Source organism: Diadema setosum, chromosome 14, assembly GCF_964275005.1.
Source record: "Diadema setosum chromosome 14, eeDiaSeto1, whole genome shotgun sequence".
NCBI lineage: Eukaryota > Metazoa > Echinodermata > Echinoidea > Diadematoida > Diadematidae > Diadema > Diadema setosum.
The window spans coordinates 9,380,655-9,405,889 of record NC_092698.1 but is presented as its reverse complement, the minus strand read 5'-3'; the positions used below and the strand labels follow the sequence as shown (position 1 = coordinate 9,405,889).

Sequence of the window (25,235 nt, the reverse complement as noted above, 5' to 3'; positions counted from 1 at the left end):
CTCTGCGGACTCCCGTAATCGAATTGTAGATGCGGTGTTTACAGATATCATGCACGTTTCGTCCGCGGCCGGATCAGCGCGCGCGGTTCTTACAGGTAGACGGTCAAGGAATTCCCCTCCCACGGAGCAATCCCGTGGTAATGAAGGGAAATCGTATCAACGTGTGTCGCCACAGTTTATTTCGTCGTGATTTCTGCCATTAGCCTATCACAGGGATGAATCAACTCGTCAAATAATGCTCCCATTAAAGCCATGACGACATTACAGGGTTATACTTCCACAATTTCTTTCTTTCCCATACTTTTCTTTTTGTTCCAATTCATCTTTTCCAAAAGAAAAAAACTCCAGAAATGCCTTAAGTTATACTGCTATTTGTTTTACATTTCAACATGTTCGTTTGTAAATTTGAATCACATTCTTTGAGTATTTTTTCGCAATTGGTATTATTATATCATTTCGCTTTTGAGAAGGGCAGATTTACGCTCTAGTTTCATGATAGAACCTCTGCGGATCCTGTAAACTGCCTCATTTCGCATTTCCTGATAGATATATCCATGGCAATTACTTCCTGGAAGCACGGGCGACTATTTGTTATTTGCTTTCATGAACATGGGGGGGGGGGCATTGAAAATAGTGGTCAGATGAAAATTCACCTTATTTCATCGTTTGAATCCAGCCGCCATAAATGACGAATGACATATCGATTCTGCCAGAGCAGCAACTCCCGACACCTTTTCGTCATTATTTAGTTGAAGCAGGAGGTGAGCTTTATCGCTGACGTAAATACTAATTAGGCAAGTACATGGCAACCCCGAAAGAAAGGGAGAATAAGTTCTCAGCTAGATAGACGAAAAACGTGACTCAAATTGAACTGTGCAGTCGGTGAAGTGAGTAATTCTATTAACCTCGTGAATGCATCAAAACAGTCTCGAACAACAAGGCTCGGGTAAACATTGTTTTTATTCTAAATCAATGACACATAATTTATTAATCATCTAGACCAAGTGGTCATTTCCAGTAGTATTGCCGTCCGGTTTCATATCCTTATACAGTTGAATGATTATCATTGATGATAAGTAAAGAAAAAAAAAAGAGAAAATTGTTTTTGGTTATTTAGTTATTGTCCAGTCGCTATTTTCAATCATAATTATATTGATTTTGTCGTTGCATTAGTCTACTTGCGGTGCGATTCAAAGTGTATATAGGGGAAAGGTCAATATGATGTAAATTCTACATCCTTTATTTCAACTTTGCCAACAGTTGTTTTCCTAATGAAAATGAGTAGACAAAGTTGCATGTTGATGCTATGGGACTTTTATTAACATGTTTCAGGGTTTCTGTGACTTTTCACTATCATAGAGAGACAGACAGACAGACAGTTAGACAGACAGAGGGACGGAGAGAGACTTTTAATCAAACAGACGCATATAGCTTGTAGGGAGAGAAAGTAAACAGGTGGCCCCTCGCTCATGCAAACCGTAGGGTCAATTCCATGTTTTTATCTCAAGTACAAAACCACATCCTGAGTCTTGAGAACTCTGTATTAAGCTCGGAGGCCCCTCAAGATTACACTAGCCAATCTCGAGATTATATTATCTAATTTCCCTCAAAACCGTTATAACTGCGCTGTCTAGCACATGCCATGCCTGAAAGAACGAAGGAGTTTGGATAAACATAGCTCGTCAAGAGATGCCCTTATAGAAGCGAGAGAAAAAGAGGGAGGGACGTTGAAAAGTCAATCGTTCAATTCGCCAATAAAATACCGCGTATCGCCTCATGCCAAGAAGTCTTACTGAGGGCGGTGATGCTATTTATGCTTCGACGTATTTTTCTAAATGACATAATCAGTTAAGCATTGTTGGTACAAAAAAAGAAGAAGGATAGTTAGATGCAGAATGTCATTCTCTGTTAGACTCTCTACATGGAAACGCAGGGAAAAGAACGTAATTTGAATTTTTCGACGAAGAACTAGCCCAGACGTATTTTGTGTCATTGAAACACAACTATGGCACATTGTGTAATTCATGGATTCGTAAAATTCTGGTTTCTTTCTTTATTTCTCTCTCTCTCTCTCTCTCTCTCTCTGTGAGTGAGTGAGTGTGTGTGTGTGTGTGTGTGTGTGTGTGCGTGTATGTGTGTTTGTGTTCAGCTAATCTCATTTCAGTGTTTTGCTAAAGTGGTGCGAACACAATCAACAACGGATCTCATGTGACTTACTTCAGTAATGGATCAATATTCAACATTCCTGTTTTGCTTGAACTTTTCGATTTTTTTTTTCAAACAGTTTATGCGATAATTATTCCATTAGCCTAATTCTCATCTACCGTTGTTTCCATCTCACGCGTCTTACTTAGAAAGAATTGCCATTTCAGAAATCCACCCTTACTATATAGACAAAGAAAAGTGAAATATCAGATAAAATGTCTGAGAAACATTGCAAACTGCAGTCTTAATTATTAAGCAGCTGTCAACCTTGTAAATGGATTAGCGCAATTTTCCCCCTTATTATCATTGTATGCATGTTTGTTCTCTTTTGTTTTCGTTTGTCTATCCCTTGCAACTTATCCTCGATGGGTGCGACTGATTTTATCTAAGGTCATCTTGAAGACTGTTTCTTTCAATATTCAAGCTAAAAAAGCGTTTTCTGACTGCTATTAAAATGTAAGAATCAAAATTCAAAGGAAAAAATATAACCAAAATGACTGTTGTTTTTTTTTCTTACTGTATGATGTAAGAAGAAAATCAAAAGCACAGATGTTTTTGATAGAAATATTGATAGATTCTAATTGCATTTAAGTGATTATTTCTCATATGTTACTTGTGACGCTGTGTTTACTTTTTACAGGTGCTAGATAACCCGGTAGTAGGCCGACATGCTGATGATAAGACTGTCATTTAAAAGAACCTTATTCCTGAAATACGAAAAAAACAAACAAACAAACAAATACGACAATTTACTGCAACATAAACAGAAATACACGTGTATACGGAAAATAATGCAGGTTCAATGGAAACACCCACGATGCATCTTTTTCTTCTTTCTTTCATCTTTGATCAGCTCGTGGCTGTGGACAGTGCCTAAATTTCAACTCCGCCTTCGTCTTGGTTCTCATGCTTCGCAAGACGATTACCACCATTCGGACGACGAAAGCCGCCGAGATCCTGCCGACGGACCAGAATATCATCTTCCACAAAATGGTGGGCATTGTCATCGCCTGTCTGGCGCTGGTCCACACGCTGGGTCACATCGGCAATGCTTGTAAGTATGAAGGGAGCTGAAGAATAACCCCAAAATAAACACACACACACACAAAACAAGAGAAAAGGTAGTACGAAGTAGGAGGCCACAAAATACATACTTATCCCGTGGTCTCTGTTAGACTATGAAAAAGTTCGGCGAGATAGCGGCTTTTTTGCGTTCTACTACCAGTAACAAGATATATCGACCCTGTTTTGCGCGCCAGATTCGTCATCCATACTCCAAATTACAATCTTTTGCCAAGACGAACGTCCGATTGGCTCAAATGCAAAGTGACCATGAAAGTAATATTTTTTTTTCTTTCCACAGTGTTGTCATTGAATTGGTAGTTGAAAGAAAAGAAAGAGAAATCGCGTGTTATATTGCAACAACTGAATATTATCTTTTGATTAAAATTTGCTCCTTGCTGTATGGCCAAACATCCCAATGGGAGCGCTGCTCTAAAGACAGTTCCAAAGGGGTGCTTGATGGTCCCTTGAGTGTTAAATCACATCCAAGAGTTTTAGAGAGAACTGGGTCTTGCCCATCTTAATCAGGCTCTAATTACCACGCATTCGGGGATGTGTATCAGGGATCAATAGCACTGGAGACTATTGTTAATCTTACGCGGAAATATGAAACATGTGACATTTCATGAGGCCGAATTCCTTTCCACCAAGTCATCTCGCTCTTCTGGAAATGTTCCCAAATAGTTTAAGAGCTGCAAACAGGTGTTTGAGTAAGGTTTGGTCTTTTGGAATACACAACAAGAGAGAAATCAGACAGTTGAAAGCAGCCTCTTCTAACGAGGTTTACAGAGCAAGAGCTTGGGGGCGGTGATCCATTCCGAGACACTTAGCCAAGAGAGTGCAACTTCCGGGCGCTTTCGCAGACAGAAGTGTCGCTGTTTAGAATCGGGGCATACATCAAATATAAAGAAATACATGGTCACCAGGAGTTGGTTGATGATGTATGTGATAGACGCCTGTATCAGAAGACTGCGACAATCAGTAGGTGGAATTAAACATTGTTAAAGATGGGGTAAAAGTTTGATCTGCCTTTATTTGATCATGTGATGAGCACCTGACCAATCATATGTCGAGAATGAAACATGTCTCTATTTGTTATACGTGTGCATGTGTGGAAAAAAAAAGTTGAAACAAGTTCTTTCTTTTTAGAGTTCTTTGTACTTACTTTTGTGTATCTTATAGGTTAGAGCTCACGTCTTGGTTGTCTTGAACGACACGAGTGGCGTCACTTTAAAATACTTCTGGTGCAGCAAACAAGCTGTGGTACAAAAAAAAAAATCGTCTCATTTTTATCGTAATTTAATCATCATTGCAGTGATACCTTTACCTTTCAAGTTGTTTTTTTTTTATTTTCCCATTTCCCAAGAACATGTTATAAAAAATACAATCATGCTATAGAAAAATGACTAATTAGGCGAAATCTTCGCGTTAGTGTACAACTATCTTGTTATGGAGATAAGCATATTGGTTTGTTTAAAGTCATATTTGACTATGATATTGCAAAGCAGGATAAGTATGATGGTGCCTACATAAAAGCAAACTTGTTCAGTCGTGGGTCTCAGAATAAAATCAAATATTGTATAGGGAAATGCGAGCATGGATATCAATTTAGACCGTAATGTTAGTTGATGAAAAATAATTAAAAAACAACAAAAGGAAACTATAATATGTTACTATATAATTATAGATAAGACTTACAGAAGCCTTCTGATGCAAAGAGCAGTAAGCAATAGGTGGTCTCCTTTTCATAATAATTCATCTTTTGGTCTTTCTCTCCTGAAGAAGTAGCACAAATAGAGATATTATCTGGAAATGCATATTTCTTAGCAGGATTGAGAAGAACTCGGGTGACTATACTTTAGACAAATTCTGAGAAATTATAGGCAGGAATCAGCACTAACAACTGAATATAAACATGATAAGTGTGATGTGATCCAAATTTGTGGAAAAAACTCGAGAAAACAGAAGAGAAAACAAAAAGCACATCAACATAACTTTGATCAGGATGTACGTATTTCCAGACGCAGAAGAAAAAGATCCATGACGGTGGTTCCAACCTGTTTTTTAAAATGTTGTGTGAAAGTATATTCACGTTCTGTAACTGCATACAGATAGTGTTGTAATGTTATGTCGTGTTATAAGAGGCCATATTTATTCACTCTGCTGAAAAACGATTCTTTTGACATCCCTATTTTTCGCTTCAGTTCCTTTTGAAATACATTGTGCGAATGAGTTTCACATTATGTATACGCGAGGCGCATTTTATTATATTTCCCCCTTTGTGCATTCATTCTATTCCATAAGATGAGTGACGGATTTAGGCTTGTGAGTGACCAATAAGAGATGTTAATCATTGTAGACGTGAGGGAAGCAAGGAGAACGTTGCGAAGCATTTCGTCTTTACCTCTTGTCATCCTTGACTGCTCTCAGACTATGATAAATGGGTTAAATCAATTTCGTTTGACGCTCGTACGCGCAATGAGAGATAAGCGTGCGAGATAGTGCATCTCCGCATGGTATTTCATGGAATGAAACTGCTGTTAATTAAGTGTCATCGTGTCCCTTCAACATTAGTCGCGGCAAAGCACCTCAGGAAGGGCGGTGTAAGGACAAAACAGAGTTCGCCGGAAGCCTAACTTGGGAGATGATTATCGATGTATAGTCACGTGACATTTCAGAAGGTAGCGAGCGACGATTCGTGAATGTCTAATTTCTGAAGACACAACTTTTCTGGCCCTTCATTAAAAGTATTCAAAGTATTCTATCCTCATCAACCTTATGACGTTTTCAGTGTCACAGATCACATCGATCAATAACCTACAATATGAGCACATACTGTCACTACTTCTGTCATTGACTGACAGTGTGCCATTGTAATACCGTTTCTCTTCAGAGTGCGACGATATCATCATACATGAGTTCCCATGCAGCAAAATTATTTTTTCTAACCCAGGACGCGTCTGGCATTAAGACCTGTCATCCTGTATTTGGCGGGTAGAAAACAGAAATGATATCTGTAAGTGCCTGAGTGTTACTTCTGACATCCTTGCATCAATTCAACCTGTCATATTTGATTGCCAACTCGGTCTACAATCGCACTATTGGAGATGAGTAGGTATGTCTCCTCTTGAATAAACGCAACAGCCTTTGAGCTCCTTTCCATAGGCACTTAACCTTCGTGCAGCCCCAAGCGGCTATAAAACGTTCCTGACAGTGTAACCCTTTTAGTTTGTCGCGTCAAATACTGCATCAAATATGCACATCAGGCAGCTCTTCCTTTCCGTTGTTTACGTGACAAAAAAAAAAATGGAGAAAAGTTATGTTATTTCAGGTTTCTGTGTCTGTCCTGAGGAGCTGAGGAGCAATTTCATCGTTTAATAGCTTAAAACACAGTTGCGCTTTGCTTTGCTGTATGACGAGGCAAAATATTCGTGTTGTCTTGGCAAGAAATCATGTGCGGAAATCAGAAATAAGATTCACGTACCCCTTGCTGAATAGAGCTCTGATCGTATAGGTCGTTTATTACGGCAGGCAAATAGTTAGCTTTCAAGGATTGATGGGTCTTCCTATATCAATGTGTACGTGCGCTCGATCGGAGCGGGTGGGAATATTTGTCATGGATCCACATGCTCCCTGAATTGACGGCGAGCTGCCAATTTGCGAACTCGTCAAGATCAAGCTGCAATAATTCGTCCCTTTCCCGTAACCCCTCAGCCATGTGCCACGTGACATGTACGTTCTCCTCTCATTGCTGAACAAAGCAAATATAAAAAGGACATGAGATACAAACATACATTTGTAGAATGAAAGAATGACGGAGAAAGTGAGAGGAAGATAAACAGAACTAGAAAAAAAAATTTATTTCGCGGTATTAGCAAAGTTCAAACGTCATTTTCGTTTGACATGAACAATTGTGTATAAAATAACATCGAAACATTGCTAATCTAGCTGCAATATTTAGCCTACTTTTGCCACAATGTCTACAACTTTCGTCTGATTGAAGCCATTATCTAGGAGGCTTTTAACTGTTACAATTGGTTTCATTGATGTCATTGTGCCACAACAACCATCCCTCATACCTTATCGACAATATGAAATGAGAACACATACACATATTTAAAGAAAAAGTTTTAAAAAGCAATTAGAGAAAAGGTGAGCAGTATCTGGCAAGTCAGACGCTTGACTAGAAAACTGTTGTCAGTATCATCACATGCATGTCTGTCTTCAGTACATAGAGACAATCAAGAAACGCAGATGTCTGATTTTGCTTTTATGGTTGTGTGAGGATTACACCACGAACATTTTTTTTTTTTTTAGTTTGGGTGTCTAGACGTTCTTAAAAAGGAGCGTAAATACTCGCAGAATCAAGCCTCGTAACTGAAACTTCCCGTAAGGCCTACATTTTATTTTCAGCTCATTCACCGGGCTGGCAAGCGATAGGTAATAAGTGGAGTTCGACGACCGAGTGGAGTGAAACTCGATGTCTTCTTTCTTCTGTCTGATTATGACGCCTAAAGAAGTGCAAGATTACATTGATGAGAGCGAAAGAAAGGGAACGTTCGGAGTGAGTTAATAGCCATGATTCGATTAAGTCCATTAGAATAAAAGGTGAAGTAAGACCTGTGGCAGGTCTTGAAGGCAATCCTTACCAGCAGTCGCGAGGCAGGTGCTGGCAATGGCGGAAGAAATTTAATTAACGTCATGTTGGGAATTAAATGCACATAGAAAATGGGACTTGATGGTGCCGAGAGGTGTGGAGGAAAAGAAGTGATTTATGATAATGGTTGGATATCTGGGACTATTTATTCAGGATAAATAAATGATGTATGAAAGAGTGTGTGAATGACACCTGGTAGGGAGCACCGCGCCAGCATCGCGTCGCCTCTTGCCTGACGCCAGCCGCTCCGTTACTATGGCAACTGAAGTTGTATCGTATTGCCCGTATTGTATCCATCACGAAGTGCTACACTGTCTGCTGAATGGAATCTTTACATGTCGGATGTCAGATGCTATTCATAAACCTTACAAATCGATAAACCACAATAACTGATGACTCGTGAGCCACCTTGATCTGTTTAATCGGCGGATAGAAAAATTATTGCGATGTTAGCCTCGAGGTTTTCTTCTGCCGGCACATGTGAAGTATCGATCAGGGCATTGCCAGAGATGTATAACTTTCTCCTTATATTTCAAATCCAAACGCGATCTACCTTGATCACTACAAACGATAAGACCTACTCATAAATTTATGTGCTAAGCCCTAAGCCCGAGTTGAAACCGAAGACTCGTAAAAGTCGTTGCACGAATGTTTGAATGTTACTCTTCTCACCCGGCAGAGTGTGTCTTTTATCTCTGTACCTCCTAATAAGCCGCACACATTGATACATTATACTGCATACCTGTCGTCTTTGTCTCTGTCGTATAACTCGCTAATCACAGTTCATTATTATCTCAGTCCTCCTCGCAGCGCCACATTACACGATCAATGACCCCGCCTGCCTGAATTTAATCGACTTAGCTGGTGACATCTGGTTGAAGGACTTGCCATTAGGATGTAGACGGGGACCGAGACGGAATAAGGGAGGGGTAAACAGCAGACGAATAATGAGACACTTCTGCTCCTTAGCTAGGTCACCTTGCTTGCATCTGGGTGAAAGCAATCGGCAGGGAAAAAACGCCACGTTTCCGAATAGTTGTTTAATATCTATACAGGACACTAAAAACGCCTTCACCATTTTACAGCCCAGTTTCCTCCATAAGAATTTTACGAGTGCCGTCTCTGATAGGTTGGTGCTTTTCAAAAAGTGGAGTAAAATTGATAAACTATCTTCATTCGGAAAGTGACTAACAACAGGCGGAAATACATAATGCATGTAACAGTAAACACTAATGATTACCGTATACAAAGAGCGCTGTCAAGACTCATGATACACTGCCTTTACGTAGCAGTGATAGTAGTTCTCTCTGCTCTTTCTTCACTAAGAATTACCCGTACAGTCTTCTCTGAAGAGTAACAGTCTCTTTGATAATGTGAAGCTCTTGAAGACAATTATAATCGACAATTTTCCTAATATAGAACATGATTATCAATATGGTTGTAATGATGGTTCTACCTATTGTTGCTACTCACAGACTGAAGTGATAAAAATAATTTGATTCTGATATAGCATATGTTCTCAAAGAGAGTGTTCGGAAAAAGAGGGGGAATTCAGCAGCCATTCAAATTGTTTGACAAAATATCCTGCGTCGTGTTTTGTCATAATCGTGGTTTTTGTTTTTCGTCCAACGAACAGGGTACGTAGAGAGGAATCCCTACATAGACATCACGATGGTAGAGTTGCTCTTCACTAATACCAGTGCCACCTCATTTGGGCTGGCACCTGTAGCCGGAAGTGCCTACATCACCGGATGGGTCCTGGATGTTCTTCTCTGCGTCATGGTGGTGTGCTCGATGCCCTTTGTCAGAAGATCGGGTCATTTCCAGGTGAGGGAAGCGCTCATTGAACTTGATGACCTATAACCGGTTTGTACTTAACCGGAAGAGATTCGGTGTATCAAACATAGCAGCTATGATTAAATAATGTACCAAAGCGGAAAGTATGGTCACAGTATAAAACTTAACTGATAAAAACCATCCTGGATGGATTTGCGCCACTGGCGAAAAAAAAAAATAAATCTTCAGTTTAGTTAGAGGCGACATATCGCAAGTATACACCATGCATTGTAACATATTCTACAAGTGAATGCACCCCGCTATTGCTCAGGCGGCTGGCTATGAAACTGACGTCAGAAGTTCGGATCATAATACAGATGTGAAAAGATCATCTCCTTGTAGCCCGTTGACGGGTAAATATGACCCTTTCATGAATATTCCAAACGCTATAGATCACGAATTTCACCTGTTTTCATCTTCTGCTTAGCCCGAAGCATAGGAAATCGGGTTCCTGGTGTTATGTCATGTTTCATTCTGATATGAATAGAAGAAAACTTATGAGGACTTGTGAGACAGGCCTGCACCATTTCATTCAGAACTACAAGACTGGACAGACTCGGCTCCCTATTGGCCGGTTTGCCCATTTGCGCCCGAAAAGCTCGTCCAATTGAAATTGATTTAATAATGTAGTTGACAGTCAGAGTTTTCACCATTAGTTGACCCGCGCTCGTGGCTATAAGTGTCCTGTGGCGGCAAGCGACACACGCCACAAGAGAGTGCAGGACTTTGTCTTATAGCTGGTAGAGACTGCATTTTTATTTACCAGCCCTTCAAGAACTCTTTACTGCAAGGTTTTCATGACTTAGCATAAATCATACATTGTCGAAAAGAAGAAGAAGAAGAAAATGAATAAGACACGCAATCATATGATATGATACAAAGAAGAATGAAATAAAATGACCAAATGACAGTTACTGTCCACTCATATCCGAGTTATTGTCCAGTGTCCAGTTCCCTTCAAATTTGCATTATGTGTGACCGCCATCGACATAGTCGTTCTTAATATGAGACTATAATATCTGAACTCTCATTATCGTGTCCACTTTTAGCGAGACTTTCCCTCTTCTGTTTGTTTGATTATGCATTAAAGTTGTTACCATTATGTCGACTTGAACAGTGAGTGTATTTTTACTCGAATATTACGAGGCATCTTTTCCAAGCTGGCCGTATATGAGAAGCTACCTACATTTTAACAGCGAGCACTCTCCTAAAATACTAGTCTTAGTTCCTCAAGTTGAATAAAATGCTTTACCTGTGGAACCTACAGCCGGCCTGCAGGTTTTGGTTGACTATGGAACAAAGGCGGAGGTTTATAGAGTTCAACTGACCATGATTAAAGTTTAATAAAGTGGTCATTCTTCACGTCAGTCGTCAAAACCAATGATTTCATCTCGAATGTTCTCGTTATACATTACCAAGGCACTGTATAGGCTCGGAAAGATTGAGGAATAATGCGCATGCCTACAACAATTGCTATACCGATGCAGGTAAACATGATGGATTTGTGGGTTGTTGTTTTTTTTTTTTCCTCTCTGTCACTCGCTTTGTCCCTACTCCTATCTACAGGTGTTCTATTTCACGCACATGTTGTATGTTGTGTTCTGGACGCTACTCCTCATGCACGGACCGCGCTTCTACTACTGGTTCGTCGTACCGGGTGTCGTGTTTATCGTGGAGAAACTCAGCCAGACCAAGTGCGTGAAGCAGGCGAGATACGGCAATACATACGTCCAGGAAGTCAACCTTCTCCCGTCAGGTGTACGTTTCCATGGTTACAGTCTGGACGCAGGATGATGGGAGATGGAGCGAAAGTGGGGGTAGAGATGTGTGGAGTAGGGAATGGAAGTGGTTTGGTGTTGAGGAATGAGCAGGGAAGAGGGAAGGGAGATGGATGGGAAAGATACAGTCAAAGAGAATGGACAAGGAAAATGAACAGAGAAACAATCAGAGCCTAAAAAGATGGAATACCAATGAAATGAGGAGAGGCATAAATAGTTTTTGTAAAAAAAGAAAAAACAGAACAGAAAGGAATATATGAACAAATATTAACTCAAAAAGGGAAACTAAACGATTACTTCTTGACGGGGAGTGCGTGAGGAAGAGTTCAGAGAGGAGAAAGAAGATGAAAAAAATCTTTACGTGTAGGTTGACAACATAGATAGGTAGATAGATAGATAGATAGATAGAAAAATAGATAGATAGATAGGTAGATAGATAGATAGATAGATAGAAAAATAGATAGATAGATAAGAGTGAGGGATGGGAGGGAGGTAGGGAGAGAGAGAGTGAGATGAAATGGAGGGGGGGAGCAAAACGACATAAATTTGCGTTGTCCCAAAGTGTTATATAATGATTCATCAAATTTTCATCCAATATGGATATTCAGAAATGTCTCGAAACAGCAAAATCAAGGTTCCTCTTCAGCATATACGTTATTCACTCCCAGTAGTACTTTCATTGGGCAGACATATCTACACGTAAGTTGTTAAAGGGGAATGATAGCGAAATACGTATATGGATTGAGTGAATGAAGCATTATCAAAGGAACACATTAGTGAAGTTTGACGAAAATTGAACATTTAAAAGGAATGAATTGTTCAAGTTTTGTTGCTACCATCGGTGGATAACGAAGAAAACAACAGCTTGTGACATTACTGCGGGACAATGATGTAAAGAAAATATAAAAACGTGACGAATCGGTGTTGTCGTAGGCAGCGATGACGGCACCAAAACTTTATAAATTCATAACTTTTAAACAGATTGTCCGATTTCCTCAGTCTACAGATGTTTTACTTATAGTACTACATCTAATTGACTCAATCCCCGTGTACATTTGGGTATCATTCCCCTGCAACAAATTGTCCAATTTTCCTCAAACTTCACTGATTTGTTCAACTAATATTGCTGCATTCGCTAAATCCACATAATCATGTGATGTGATTATCGTTCCCCTTCAACAACAGACTTAATTTTACTTGGTCTGAAGATCATGATTCATAACTTTCCGTATATGCTTCCTTCCTTTAGAAGGTCACATCTTGTGTTCGTGTCCTTTGAAAGATTCTTTGCCCGATCGTACTCCTCTACTGCCGTCCATCTGTGATACATGTACTTTAGTATTTAATGATGGGGCGAGTACTTTCCTCGGGACCGTGGTCAATACTTGCACGAACTCCTAAACCATTAAGGGTCATCTCAGGATGACGAGGCACGCTTTTTGGTATATGAGATGGCATCTTTTCCTTCTTCTGCCTCCTCCTCTCCCGGTCGAACCACAGGTGACGCACCTTGTTCTCACAAGACCGAATCGATTCCACTACAAGGCGGGGGACTACATCTTCATCCAGATTCCGCAGATCGCTACATATGAGTGGCATCCATTCACGATAAGCAGCGCACCGGAGCAGCAAGGTAGGAAGGAACATACCCTCTCCGTGTATACATGGGATGGGGTCAGGCACTGCCAATTGGTACGGGTGTAAAAAATGTCAAAGGTCGTAGTGTCAGTTATCCCTTTGGGGGAGAGGGTTAGACGAAAAAGCAAAGTAAAACGAAACAGACGAAGAAGTGGCTATAAGTCACTTACATGACAAACTGTGCTAAATAATTCCAAAGTATCTGGAATAAAGTGAGAAGGCAATGATTTTTGTCAACACACCGCAGGCTGTCCAATTTTATTCAAAGGGACTGTACAGTTCTGGTTGAGGCGAAGATTTAGCTTTTAAAGTTTTGCGAGATATTTAGAAATCACTCTGAGATGTCAAAGAGCATGCAATTCTAAGCGGTATCAAAAGTTTATTTGATGAAAATCGGTTTTGAAATGGCTGAGATATCCAAGAACAAATTTGAAACAAAGAGATCTTAATAAAAGGCGTGGCCAGTCGCCTTTCATTATTATCATTTTTCAGTAGAAGGGTATTTGTGTGGAATTCTTGCCCTTTAATCTATAGTTCAGAATCTTGATAGAAATCAGGCTTTGTTGTGGAAAAAACCATGCGCTTCCTCCTTCTCTTCATACCATTTTTGATTTACCTGATTGGGAAATTCTAACTGGTTTGAAAAAAAAAGCAAAACTGGCAGACCACTTCCTCCAAATATTGTCATAACTAACTTATTTCTTTATAGGGAAGGAGGGCAGTGGGGTGATGTTGTACCAAACAATGAAAGACTTTTTTTAATTATGCATCGTGTATTGAGTGGACAATACTGGAATATACTACACCTCGTCCTAAAATAAAACCAGCGGAACTTTCTACTTTCTCATCATGAATGAATATTCTTCCTAACAAAATGTGCAAATCATCAAATATCACTTATTTTCTTAACCTATGTGTTTACATTAATAATTGGGAAGACATGTCAAAGGTATGTACTTTAAAATTCATAAGTTTGTGCATGCTCATGGTTCATACTGAAACATCAAATTACTCTATGGCATGTAAAGCGTGGAATAATCATTAGATAATGATTTGAAAACACCATCCCTTATTCTGGCACCTGGGTGGTAAGACATAAAGGAACGTTAGTGTTACTTAAGATTGTCTGTCACATTGCTCTTTGGTTATCATGCTAAGAGTTAAAAAAAAAAGAGCAATAAAAGAATTAAAAAAAAAGGTTACGAAAAATACTACTGACCCCGACTGCTCCCTGGGGTTATTGCTCATAATAAATGGCAGTATAGAAAGACCATGCGAGGCAAGATGCCAGTATGCTAACCTCGGCCCTGTACAAATGCGCCGAACCTTGGCGCGCGGGATAAATTCCGTTGGTATGCGTTTCAAACGTCATTATCATTCAGACGGCACGAAGTAACAAAGTCAAGGGTGTCGTGGATAACGTTCCCGTCATCGAAGCCAAGCAGGAGAGAATTATGCGAGAGGGAAAAGTCGCTAAGTACACCCTCTTGCTCCTTGCATTTCACAATGAGAATTTGTAGACGTGACCGAGGCGAAATCGGCACTAATCCGGTCGTCATTTTCGTCTCGTCACATTCCGCTTTTTTTTTTAAGAAAGCATTTCTAGGTATATGATGCTATCACCCTTACTCACCTAACGACGATCATTATCTTGTGTGTCCTTCCTTCATACTGTTTTTTCTACATAAAGTCACAATGTTCAATCCATCAAGGGAAGATGTTTTTTCAGCAGGCGGACGACGGAAAGATACCACGATACCGGCACACACTTAGTTTATGCTACCAGCACGCGGCGTGACATGAATACATTATTGATTATTTTCAATGCTTCTCTGGGCTATGTATAGGATTTTAGCAAAAAGAAAAGACACATTGTTTCACCCTTCTTGTCGAACCAAGCTCAAGCATCAGAAGAAGTCATGGACATGGGATTAGTTGAGAGTTTAGAGCTAAAGGGTCAAAGAGGGGTTGGTGAAAGCATTGTAAAGGACCATGCTGTATCAATCGACGAGATCTTTTAACGTTACGCACTCCCTTGCCTGTTATGTCTGTGTGCAATGGTCTGTGGTATTGTCTAGGCTTGAAATCTGCGAGAGTACCCTTAAAGCTTTTGTTTCGTTTTGTTTTGTGTGTGTGTGTGGTTTTTTTTTTTTGCTTTTGCTTGTTGTGTTTGGTGTTGTTTTTTGTCAGTTGTTTGGTAGGCAGAGTCGACTTTATTACAGACTCCCCGGTACTTGTAACAGTATGCTGAAAGAGGGAATGATCAGTAATGAGTCGTGCAGTTCCTTCGTTTGGCTGCATGTATATCCTTACTCTTGATAGAAATGTATAGAAGCAAGTGTATGTGTTAGTATGTGTGTGTGTGTCCTTTCTTCTATTTCGTTTCTGACAATGTCAGAGTGTTTAGTTTCCCACTCGTCCTGAAGATTTACACAATCAGACTTTCTACCTTTTTGCGGATAAGCTATATTTATTTTTGTTAAAAAGGAAAAGAAGTGAAAAGGAAGTATACATGTTTCGAATTAACTTGGCTTCGGAGTCATCTTTAACGTCTTTCATTATAAATCACGAACGTATTCATAACTTAACATTCACCTGTCTCCGATTAATGACTTCGTTTGAAACATATGAGAGAGATTGAGCAGGGATTAAATTTTACAACTTGCCAGGTAAGCTTGCCAGGGAGAAATTAAGCAGGGATTAGAATTTACAACTTGCCCGGTAGGCTTGTCTTTACACAAGAACGCCAAATATTTTACGAGCCTCATCTCAGAGAAAACTTTGAAGGATATCCTCTTTACCTTCTCCCGAGGGGCAGTGTTTAATTGCACTGACTTTTGCTGGTTTTTCTGTGTTAGGAAGGAAATTTTCTACATCACATGAATAGGTTCATGAAATGTAACTTTAGACATGTAAAGAGAAGCTTTGCGCCAAAATACCGTCATCAGCTCAATGTACGGTAAATTGTTTCCGATTTAGGAAGTACAGTTGCTCCGTTTACCCACGGCGATATCGCGACAATCCTCGTAAATCCATGAAAAGGTCATTTTTATTTTGTGATGTAATTTTCGGCGACAGAGCCTTTGCTAGTTTGCACCCAGATGACGTCTGAGCCTTTTAATGACGCTATTGCTATTGAATGCATCGATTCGGTCCTTGCTAAGATGTGTCTTGTCACGTCACTTTACATGTGGTCGCATGATCGCGCTTAGAGAGCGAATAGATATCGAAATTAGAGACCCAAATGGCGCGTGGGGGTGGGGAGTGGGTGAGAAAAGGGAAGGAGTTTGACCTATCAGAAGAAGATATTTCCTCGGAAGTAATATGATTGTGTACTACATTACTCGCGTTCTCTGAACCAATGAAGCAAAATCGCCATTCAGTAGATCTCATGTCAAGGGGGGGGGGGGGGGTGGAGGGCGTAATTTGAATATTTCATGAGCTACCCTGAAGGAAAGTGTAACCACTCTAGAGAACACGGACTGGATTACAATCGTTGCAATTAAACACCACCCTGAGGCCAAAAACACAGTATGCTTACCCTTTGACTTCTCGCGCTGATTTGCACTCACTTCTGATTTCACTGATGCTCTCAGTACAGAGTGTCAAGGGAGTGTGCGCAGAAGAATGGGTAAAGGGAATGGGATTTCTAGAATATAGCGTTTAAAGTGTGGGGGAAAGTGGTGTAGGAGGGATGGAGTGGAGTCGGGGATGATTTAGGCAGGACAGGGACGGGCTGTGGATGGGCAGAGCGGTAGAGGGGGTGAGGTGGTGATGGGGATAACGAGAATAGAAAGACGACGTGGTGAAAGGGTTGAGATGGGCAACAATGAAAGGGGCAGCAGGTGGGTCGTGGATGGTTGGATGAGGGGGTCAGTTCTAGGGAGAGGGTAGCCTTTTGTCAAGGCTCTCTCGCTGTACTGGGCGACCTCGCTCAACCCCACTCAGCTGGGCTTTCTTCACCATACAGCGAGAATGCCTTGACAAAAGGCTAGGGAGAGGGTCGCTGAGATTTGGAGGTGGCGTTAGGTTGAACTTCAAAGTGAACTCTAACAGGTAAAAATAGGCTGTTCTATCTCTTTTTTTGGGGGGGGGGGAGGATGTGGTCTAGCTGCCATCGTCAGCTTCATTTTCAAATAAAAAAAAAAAATCAAATTTAAATCTAAACGTGCATTGAACGTCTGAAATCAGTAGTTTAGGGTGGTGAGTTGGCTCAGTCGGAAGCGCGTCTGCCTCACGATCGCGCGGCCCGGGTTCGAACCCGAGTCTGGACTGAGCAATGTTGTGTGTAAGGATACCGTCTCCTCTAGCAAGAGGCAAAACACTCTGTCCCTCGGATAGGACATAAAATGGGGGTCCCGTGTATGAGAGAGTAACGACTCATGCACGTAAACGATCCCGCTTCATTCATTCATCGCAAAGAGCACGGTGTTTAACTCGGTGAAGTGATCCCACCTCACATCCAACGGGACCCCATGGAAGACCAGCTTAACGTAGCTGAAGATGGGCTATCCAGCCATCTTCTCAGATAGAAATGAACAAACAAACAAACTTTACATTTGAGTAGAATTATGGTTCATTTCCACGGTCTTAACTAGAAATGTAATACCGCTGTTTCCCTATAATCTTACACAGTGCCATCGAAATCATGACCGAATGTACTACGTATAGAAGTAAAAAGAAAAAAGTCGATGGCGTATTATTAGGCATTCATTGAATATTGTACTTTATGTTCTCTTATATGAGGTCACTGCCTCCCAATACATCCCAGTTCGTTTAAGTTTTATAGAGGATTAGTCACTCCGCTGTTATGTCGTCACTGACAATATGCATAGCATAGTTAGAAAGCACTGCTATCTTGGTTAGATGTGAAACTCATGACATACTTGCAAGGAGATGCACACAACGTAGCACTCGACGTGCAAGCACCAGATGGGCTCATTGCAATTATTCGCATCAAGCGCACTTCCCTTTAACCCTGCTTTCTGCAACTACAACAAATTACGATAAAGTTTTTACATTATCAAAAGTGTGTGTGAGAAAGAGAGAGAGAGAGAGATTCAGAAAGAAAGTAATAGAATGCCATCGATTGCAAATTGAGTAAACTAGAAAGAAAAATCAGGAAAACTAGCCAAGCTAGGCGCTGATGCAATACATTCGAGCGAAATTATAGTAAGATGGATTTTCTGTTATGTGTCATTGAGACCACACTTAAGCCCGACGCACACTATACAACTCACGACTATACGACTGACAGACTTTGGATCTGAAATAAAGAAACATTTTTATTCTGAGAATACTGATTTATACTGATTTATTTCGGATCCAAAGTCTGCCAGTCGTATAGTCGTGAGTCGTATAATGCGCGGCGGGTTTTAGATGTACTGGTTTTAAGAAAGTCATGCATGCATACATAGACTCCACATACTTACACAGACGCACACATAAGCTCATCGTGCGTAGACTAAAATGACTGAGAGATAGGTAGACAGACGATGAAAGGTACAGGAAGAGAGAAGGAATGCCAGAGAGGGAAAGAGACGAAAATAAGGGAAAATGGGTGCAAGCTATTTTCAAACATTGCCAGAAATATGAAATGATGTCAAAACGGCACAGTTTGGTAATCCACACGGTGAGGTCCTCGCGGGCATACGAAGCCCTCGCTGCGGGTAATCGAGCGGTGCGAGGGATGCCGAACTTGCGGCCGCTGTTGAAGTCCTTTAATTACTCCGCCCTAATAGCGCGTATCAGGTGGAGATCAATTGGAGCAAATGGGGTGAAAATGGATCTCTTCAGAAGGATTGGTCCTGCCTGCAGCTGTTGAATCTGTAATTCTACGAGGGATGACATTCGTAATGTCACCATCATTTTTACCCCCGTCATCTGTGTGCGCCAAAACAGAAACTTGGCTGAAAAAAAGCCCCGACCAGATAGAAGGGGGAAAAATATGCGTTACCAACGTAAACTCACTTCAATTCGACCTCTGGCAATGTATTATCTTTCCCCCTGCCAAAAGAAAATAGATATGAAATGCAGCTTTAATCAAACCTGTTTGCATAAAAACTGTCGAAAATATAAGAGTAGGTCTCTTGATGTCAGCCGTCTTTGCCAATGTGCATTCAGATGCAAAAACAAAAAAAAAGTGGTAGGTATTGTTAGGGGAGAGGAAAAGAAAACGAAAGTGGTGCTTGATGAAACGAATACACAGAAAAGGAGGACCGACTGTTCTCATTAGTGCCTTGATCGATTACCTCGGATTGCCATGTTGATCATACCACCAATTAATCAACCTTTGCAGAGTGCACCGCGTATTGGGAGGCCCTCATCAGCTACCCGCGCCAACATACACAGCTTTCACACCCTCTTTCCCAAACCACCTGCTCTCCCCTTTCGAATAATGGAATACACACTGTATCCGAATCTGTTCCACGCGTATAAACGTGAGGGGTGTTTCCCCCCTTCTCAACCAATCTGTAATGATTATCATTCTCTTTTAAAAGAAAAACAAAAACAAATGCCTGCATCAGTTGCATAAGGCATTTATTTGAACAGCTTAAAGCTAGTGTCGAAGTGCATGTCCGCAGAATTCGCTGATCCCTTTCATGACCAGTGGCAGAAACAAGCTGTGCAGTTGCAATCGAATTTCGAGAGAGTCGCCCTCGGAGGGTTTAACTGTTAAAAATGACGTCAACCGTAAATAGTCCCTCGACGTCGAGAAAGCTGGCGAGACGAGAAACAGAAACATGGTCCCCTTTAATCAAACATCCTTAACGTTTCACAGCTAACTCAGTACAGTCATGTAAAACTTCTTTAATATCGGGATGTTGCAACACATACTACAAAGACTAATGTTGTCTATCTATCGGACCACTGGACATGTGTTGCTTTACTCACCTTTTTCATAATATTGTAGAAACCTTTAGAAAAGATTGAACAATATTTGACGCAATATGGCTTATGAATACATAATTATATACACGACTAAACTCAGAGATGGGACATCAGCTAGCAACCTGCAGAGGAGAGAAGGCCACTTTTACGAGCATGTCCCTGTCTCCCACTGTCCATCCCACCCCCCCCCCCCAATCCGTCGTCAAACATAAAATATAGTACTCCTGAAATCCTAACTCCAACTAAATTAAAGTTAATATTAGTTTATTTCTATATACTTGTTATTTTTATCTTTATTTGGATGTCAATTTAGGTACAATGTCAGAAAGTATAATAGATTATATTGCTGCAGAATAGCTTAGGCTTCGTGGTGTAACTCAGCCAAGGCATCGTGTGAAAGCCTATTTCACTTTATTGGCCAGCTCTTCCACGGTACCGAATTATCATTATTTTTTATTTTTTATTTTTTTGCATCTCATAAAGAGTTACAGTCGTATCTTGATTTCTTGAAGTAACAAGATTGTGTCGTCATCTTAAACATCGTGTATAAGCTACAACTGCCTAAAACTGCGGCTCGAATGGCTGAAGATTCGAGTGCAGATTTGAAAGTTTAGATACCCCACAATAAAAAGAGCGTTCAAAGCTGACGATCTTAGACGTGTAGTGTATAGCGCACCAACGTGTGAAGCTGGGTTAATATCCTCTTGCGTCTTCCCAGCTACGTGAAAGAACACCCTTGAATGTGTCCATGTTGTACCTAATAGCATAATATTGTTTTGTGATAACCGGCAAATAATATTTGTCTTCCTCTTCTCCCTCCATCCTGGCAACAGAGGAGTGTTAATGAAAAATATTTTTAATCTTCTTTTTTTCTTTCGCCCTTGACTGACAGTTATACATTACAGTACTGCTCGTAAACACTTCATTGTTAATGGTTCCCAGCACGACGCATCATCTTTGCTACCACAGGTCAAGACTGTCATGTTATTATATTCTCTCATATACAGGACTGACAGACAGGTACACACACATACACACAAAAATCTCCCTCTCCTTCTCTTTCTTTATTTATCTCTCTTTCTCCCTCTCTCTATCTCTCTGTATATCTGTCTACCTGTGTATATATTATTCTCTCGCTCTCTCTCTCTCGCTCTAACTAACTAGCTATATATTCATATCTCCTTCTCTCTTTTTTTTTCTTTTTTGTCCCCTGAGGGTTCATGACGGGGTGACAAACACACCGTTCAAATTTACCATTCACTGCCTTTAGACGACGTTCCTGACTCGTCAAAATTATGCTACCGCTGATTTTCGATCTCATTAGAGTGACGTGTATAATGTGATGTAATGAACTGGTTTGGCAGTGTTGGAAAGAGGTGAGAACGTTATGTGTGTTTGATCACTAATGTCAGTTTTGAAACCCGTGGCGTATTTTCTGACAAGCTCCGATCTAATATCATTCGCGTATTTTTCTGACAATCGTACGAAAGTGGAAACTGTAAAAATCAGGTTCTGTTCTTTTATTTCTACCGTCATCTCATAAAAATTTCTAAGGGATTGACGTTTTACGACGGTTCAATACCTACAACCTACATATCATTATGCTCGTTCACGTCTCAATTCTGGATATGGAGACAAATGAATGAAATTACATGGTCAAAATTCTTACCCAGTGTTTACCTGAGAGAGAATGGTGTTATATTATTTACCTGGAGAGACGAATCCCAATAATCCCAACAAAAGGATTGATATATTTGCGTTTAGTTTAGAGGTGCTTAGGAAACAAGCTCAACTAGAAGTTGAAAGAATTGCGATATTTGCAGATAGAGCAATGTAAACAGCACGACGTGCACAAAACAGGGAGGTGAGAGAAACATCCCTGCAGAAAAGTACTAAACGCGCGCGCATACACACATACACACACACGCACACACGTACACACACACACACACACACACACACACACAGTCTGTATTGTATAAGGAGTTCCTCTCTGTTCCATGGTACCTCGTCTCCGTATCTCCGAAAATGATGGCACAGGAACGGATCGCTATACAGGTCAGAGGTAACCAACCGAGTTCGATACGCAGGTTTCCGAGAAACGGTCGCCAAATTGTCGTAGAGAACTTTCACTGTCGATTGAAAAATTCAATCATGTTTGATAACGATGTCAAGTGGTAATAATAGCGAGGGAATAAGAGGCAATTATCAAGGGTCGTGTTGTCTCCTTCACTGTCACTGCACCTTTAAAAAAAGACATATTTTAAACATTTCATATTTTTTCACCAACCACCAAGAACAATGTCAAAATGAGAGAGAATGAAAAAAAAAAGAGAGATACAAAGGTGAATGGAACAATGCTGTAACCTCCTAGTAAGTGAAAGCCACCTATACTTTCGTTTGGATCTGTTCGTGCCCTTTCAAAGTATATAATATCACGAGGGAGGAGAACAAAACCAATAACAGATGAATCGCAATCATGCAAATAATGCCTTATTTCTAGGGTCGATATTGCAGAGGTCGAAAATGCTCCGGTAGAGCGTCACGTTGATAAGCTCAAATTGAGGCAGAGACGGGAAGCCTCGGAGGCTCAGCAGGGTTCGTGTTCCCCATGATGCGGCCATATCACCCTGTCCGGTGGCAGGCTTCATAAAACAATGCCGCTTTCATGAGCACTGTCAGGAAGTATCACATGGAAACACCACACGTACAACTCTAAAGTAAAAAAATAAATACATAAATACATAAAATATTGGACGATACTGAGGAGAAAAGGGGGAGTTTCTATACTTTTGCAGAATTGTGATCATGGGCACCAGATTTTGCATTCCCTATAGTTATACTGTGGGCAATTCGTAAAAATTCCCCTAGCGACTGAAGCACTTTCGAGCACGAGGAATACCCCTGACTATTTCACATTGGCTTATACCGCTTGGAAGGATTTGCTGATTTTGACCCCCATAGAATAAAGTGACTCCAAAGACCCTCTGGTAGAAACTTCAATAGGCCGTTAAAACCAGATAATTTCTTGCTTTTACGGTACAATTTAAAAGTTATCCAAAGTGAACTGCAGAAAAAATATTACCGTTCTTCATCTTTTTTTTCTCTGTGAATACTCACGAAATGTGAGTTACGACTTTTCAATACATTTCTTTCTTTTTTTCTATAGGCATATACAAACTAAACAATTGACACTTATTTCACTGTGTACATCACCTGGCCAGACGTTGAATATCACCACTGTTAGAATCTAAAAACAGACATCATAGTAGGAACAACGACAGCAACAACAACCAAAAGTAGTAACACCAGCAAATAGAACAGCAACAACAACTTCTACTATTACATCTCTACAGCTTACTTTAATCCTTCTCATTGTTTTTTTTTTTTCAAGGCATAATCTCCATGCACATTCGATCCGTGGGTAACTGGACCAACCGTCTCTATGCGTTCTTCGAGGACAGGCAGAAGCGAAACCGGGAGGAGACCGAGTTACTCCTTGGCAGCGCCTCCGACATCCGCGTCGCAATGGAGACGGAGGAAGCGGAGGAGAGCCAGTACGGCGGTGAGTTCATCCGACTGAAGGAGATGGAGTTCGATGCGGCCGAGGCCGACGTGAAGCCGTCGATGAACCACCGGGGAGCGAACGGGACCATGCCTCATGGGATGCCGCGGGGTTACTCGGTCGACCGGGAGGAAACCGAAGATAACGTGAGAATCCAAGTAGCGGTGCGCTACTTAACCTCCTCCCCCTTCCCTCCTCTTCAACCCATCACTCCCATCACCCCCATCACCCCTATCACCAACCCCCAACCCTCCCCCACTGACTGCTGCACTCTGAATATGTGATAGGACTCGCAGATGCGACTTGTTATATACCTTGTCACACGCCACTAAAAGAGAATGGTTAAATAAAGCATTATCATTTTACCCAGATGCCACGTGACCAGTTGTATGTGGAATTTCTTTTCTGGTCGTTAGGAAATGGTTCACAGCCACACGACAATGAAACATGCACTCTATCAGCAAGTACAGTACCTTATTGGTGTGATCATAGCTAGATGTTTGACCTTTAATGATGACGTCACGAATGCTATTATGAGGCATCTAAAGGGTGCGCTATGACACATTCAAATACGATGAGATCAAATCTGAGGAATAATTGATTCTTGTGCTCTCTCTCTCTCTCTCTCTCTCTCTCTCTCTCTCTCTCAATCGAACAAGGAGGCAATACACTACAAGAATGTTCAGAATATTCTAACGCTAGTTGCCCAACTTGTCAGATGCTTGTTACAAAATATAAAGTTAAAGTAGTCTATGCCGTTACATAAGTTAAATGAAGAAACAAAGAATGCCCAACTCCATTCGAGGAAGAGTATGGAAATTTCCCTTTGTGATACCCCTTCCTCTCCCCCCCCCCCCAAAAAAAAAGGAAAGATGGCTCATTTTGTCTTCATCGAACTTGATTTGATTTTAACAAATCTTGAGTGCAAACACGTACACACTACGTAGAGAATAGTGATTTCTGGTTGCATGTTCAGACGTTGACAACTAGAGGAAATCAAATCTGGAGACCTTCTGGGTCCGGAGTCAGAGTAAAATGTCACGGGAGCGTGAGTACAGCTATCAATCGAAGGCTGTGCAAGGAATGACAACTTTCAGTTTTACCGCAGTTATTTCGTCACGCCCCCCTCGCTTACATTCAAAAGATGTCAGAGGAGATCACGTGATTTCCCACCATCTCTGACTGTAGGTAAATGATACAATCAACACCACGAGTATAACAAACGTTACCGGAGGGTCCTGTTGCACAAAAAGTTTAGATCAAACATAAGTTAGAAAGTTATATAAGTTTAGATCAAACATAAGGAAGTTATATAAGTTTAGATCATAAGGAAGTTATATAAGTTTAGATCATAAGAAAATTATATAAGTTTAGATCAAACATAAGTTAGAAAATCAAACATAAGTCTCCGAGTACTCGGTTCTGATTGGCTGATACCTGACTTATGTTTGATTTCCTGACTTATGTTTGATTGCATCTTTTTTATGCGACAGGCCAAGGTGTCATATTATCTATGGTCATCAGCTGTCATTTGCAAGATATATGTATAAAGATTCCCAGGGTTCTTTGCAAACAATTAGATAAAACGATGCTCTTTGTTTTC

General features: G+C 40.7%; 1 protein-coding gene across 1 annotated transcript in view; it reads left to right on the top strand.

Annotated features, from left to right (window-relative positions):
- The window catches only part of LOC140237727 (NADPH oxidase 5-like), an 87,717-nt gene that overhangs the window by 47,517 nt on the left and 14,965 nt on the right, over positions 1-25,235 (top strand). Inside the window, exons 5-9 of the mRNA XM_072317655.1 lie at positions 3,059-3,259; positions 9,561-9,751; positions 11,327-11,518; positions 13,039-13,171; positions 23,462-23,778. Of these exons, the coding sequence (XP_072173756.1) occupies positions 3,059-3,259; positions 9,561-9,751; positions 11,327-11,518; positions 13,039-13,171; positions 23,462-23,778 (1,034 nt within the window). The remainder of the gene's footprint in view (positions 1-3,058; positions 3,260-9,560; positions 9,752-11,326; positions 11,519-13,038; positions 13,172-23,461; positions 23,779-25,235) is intronic.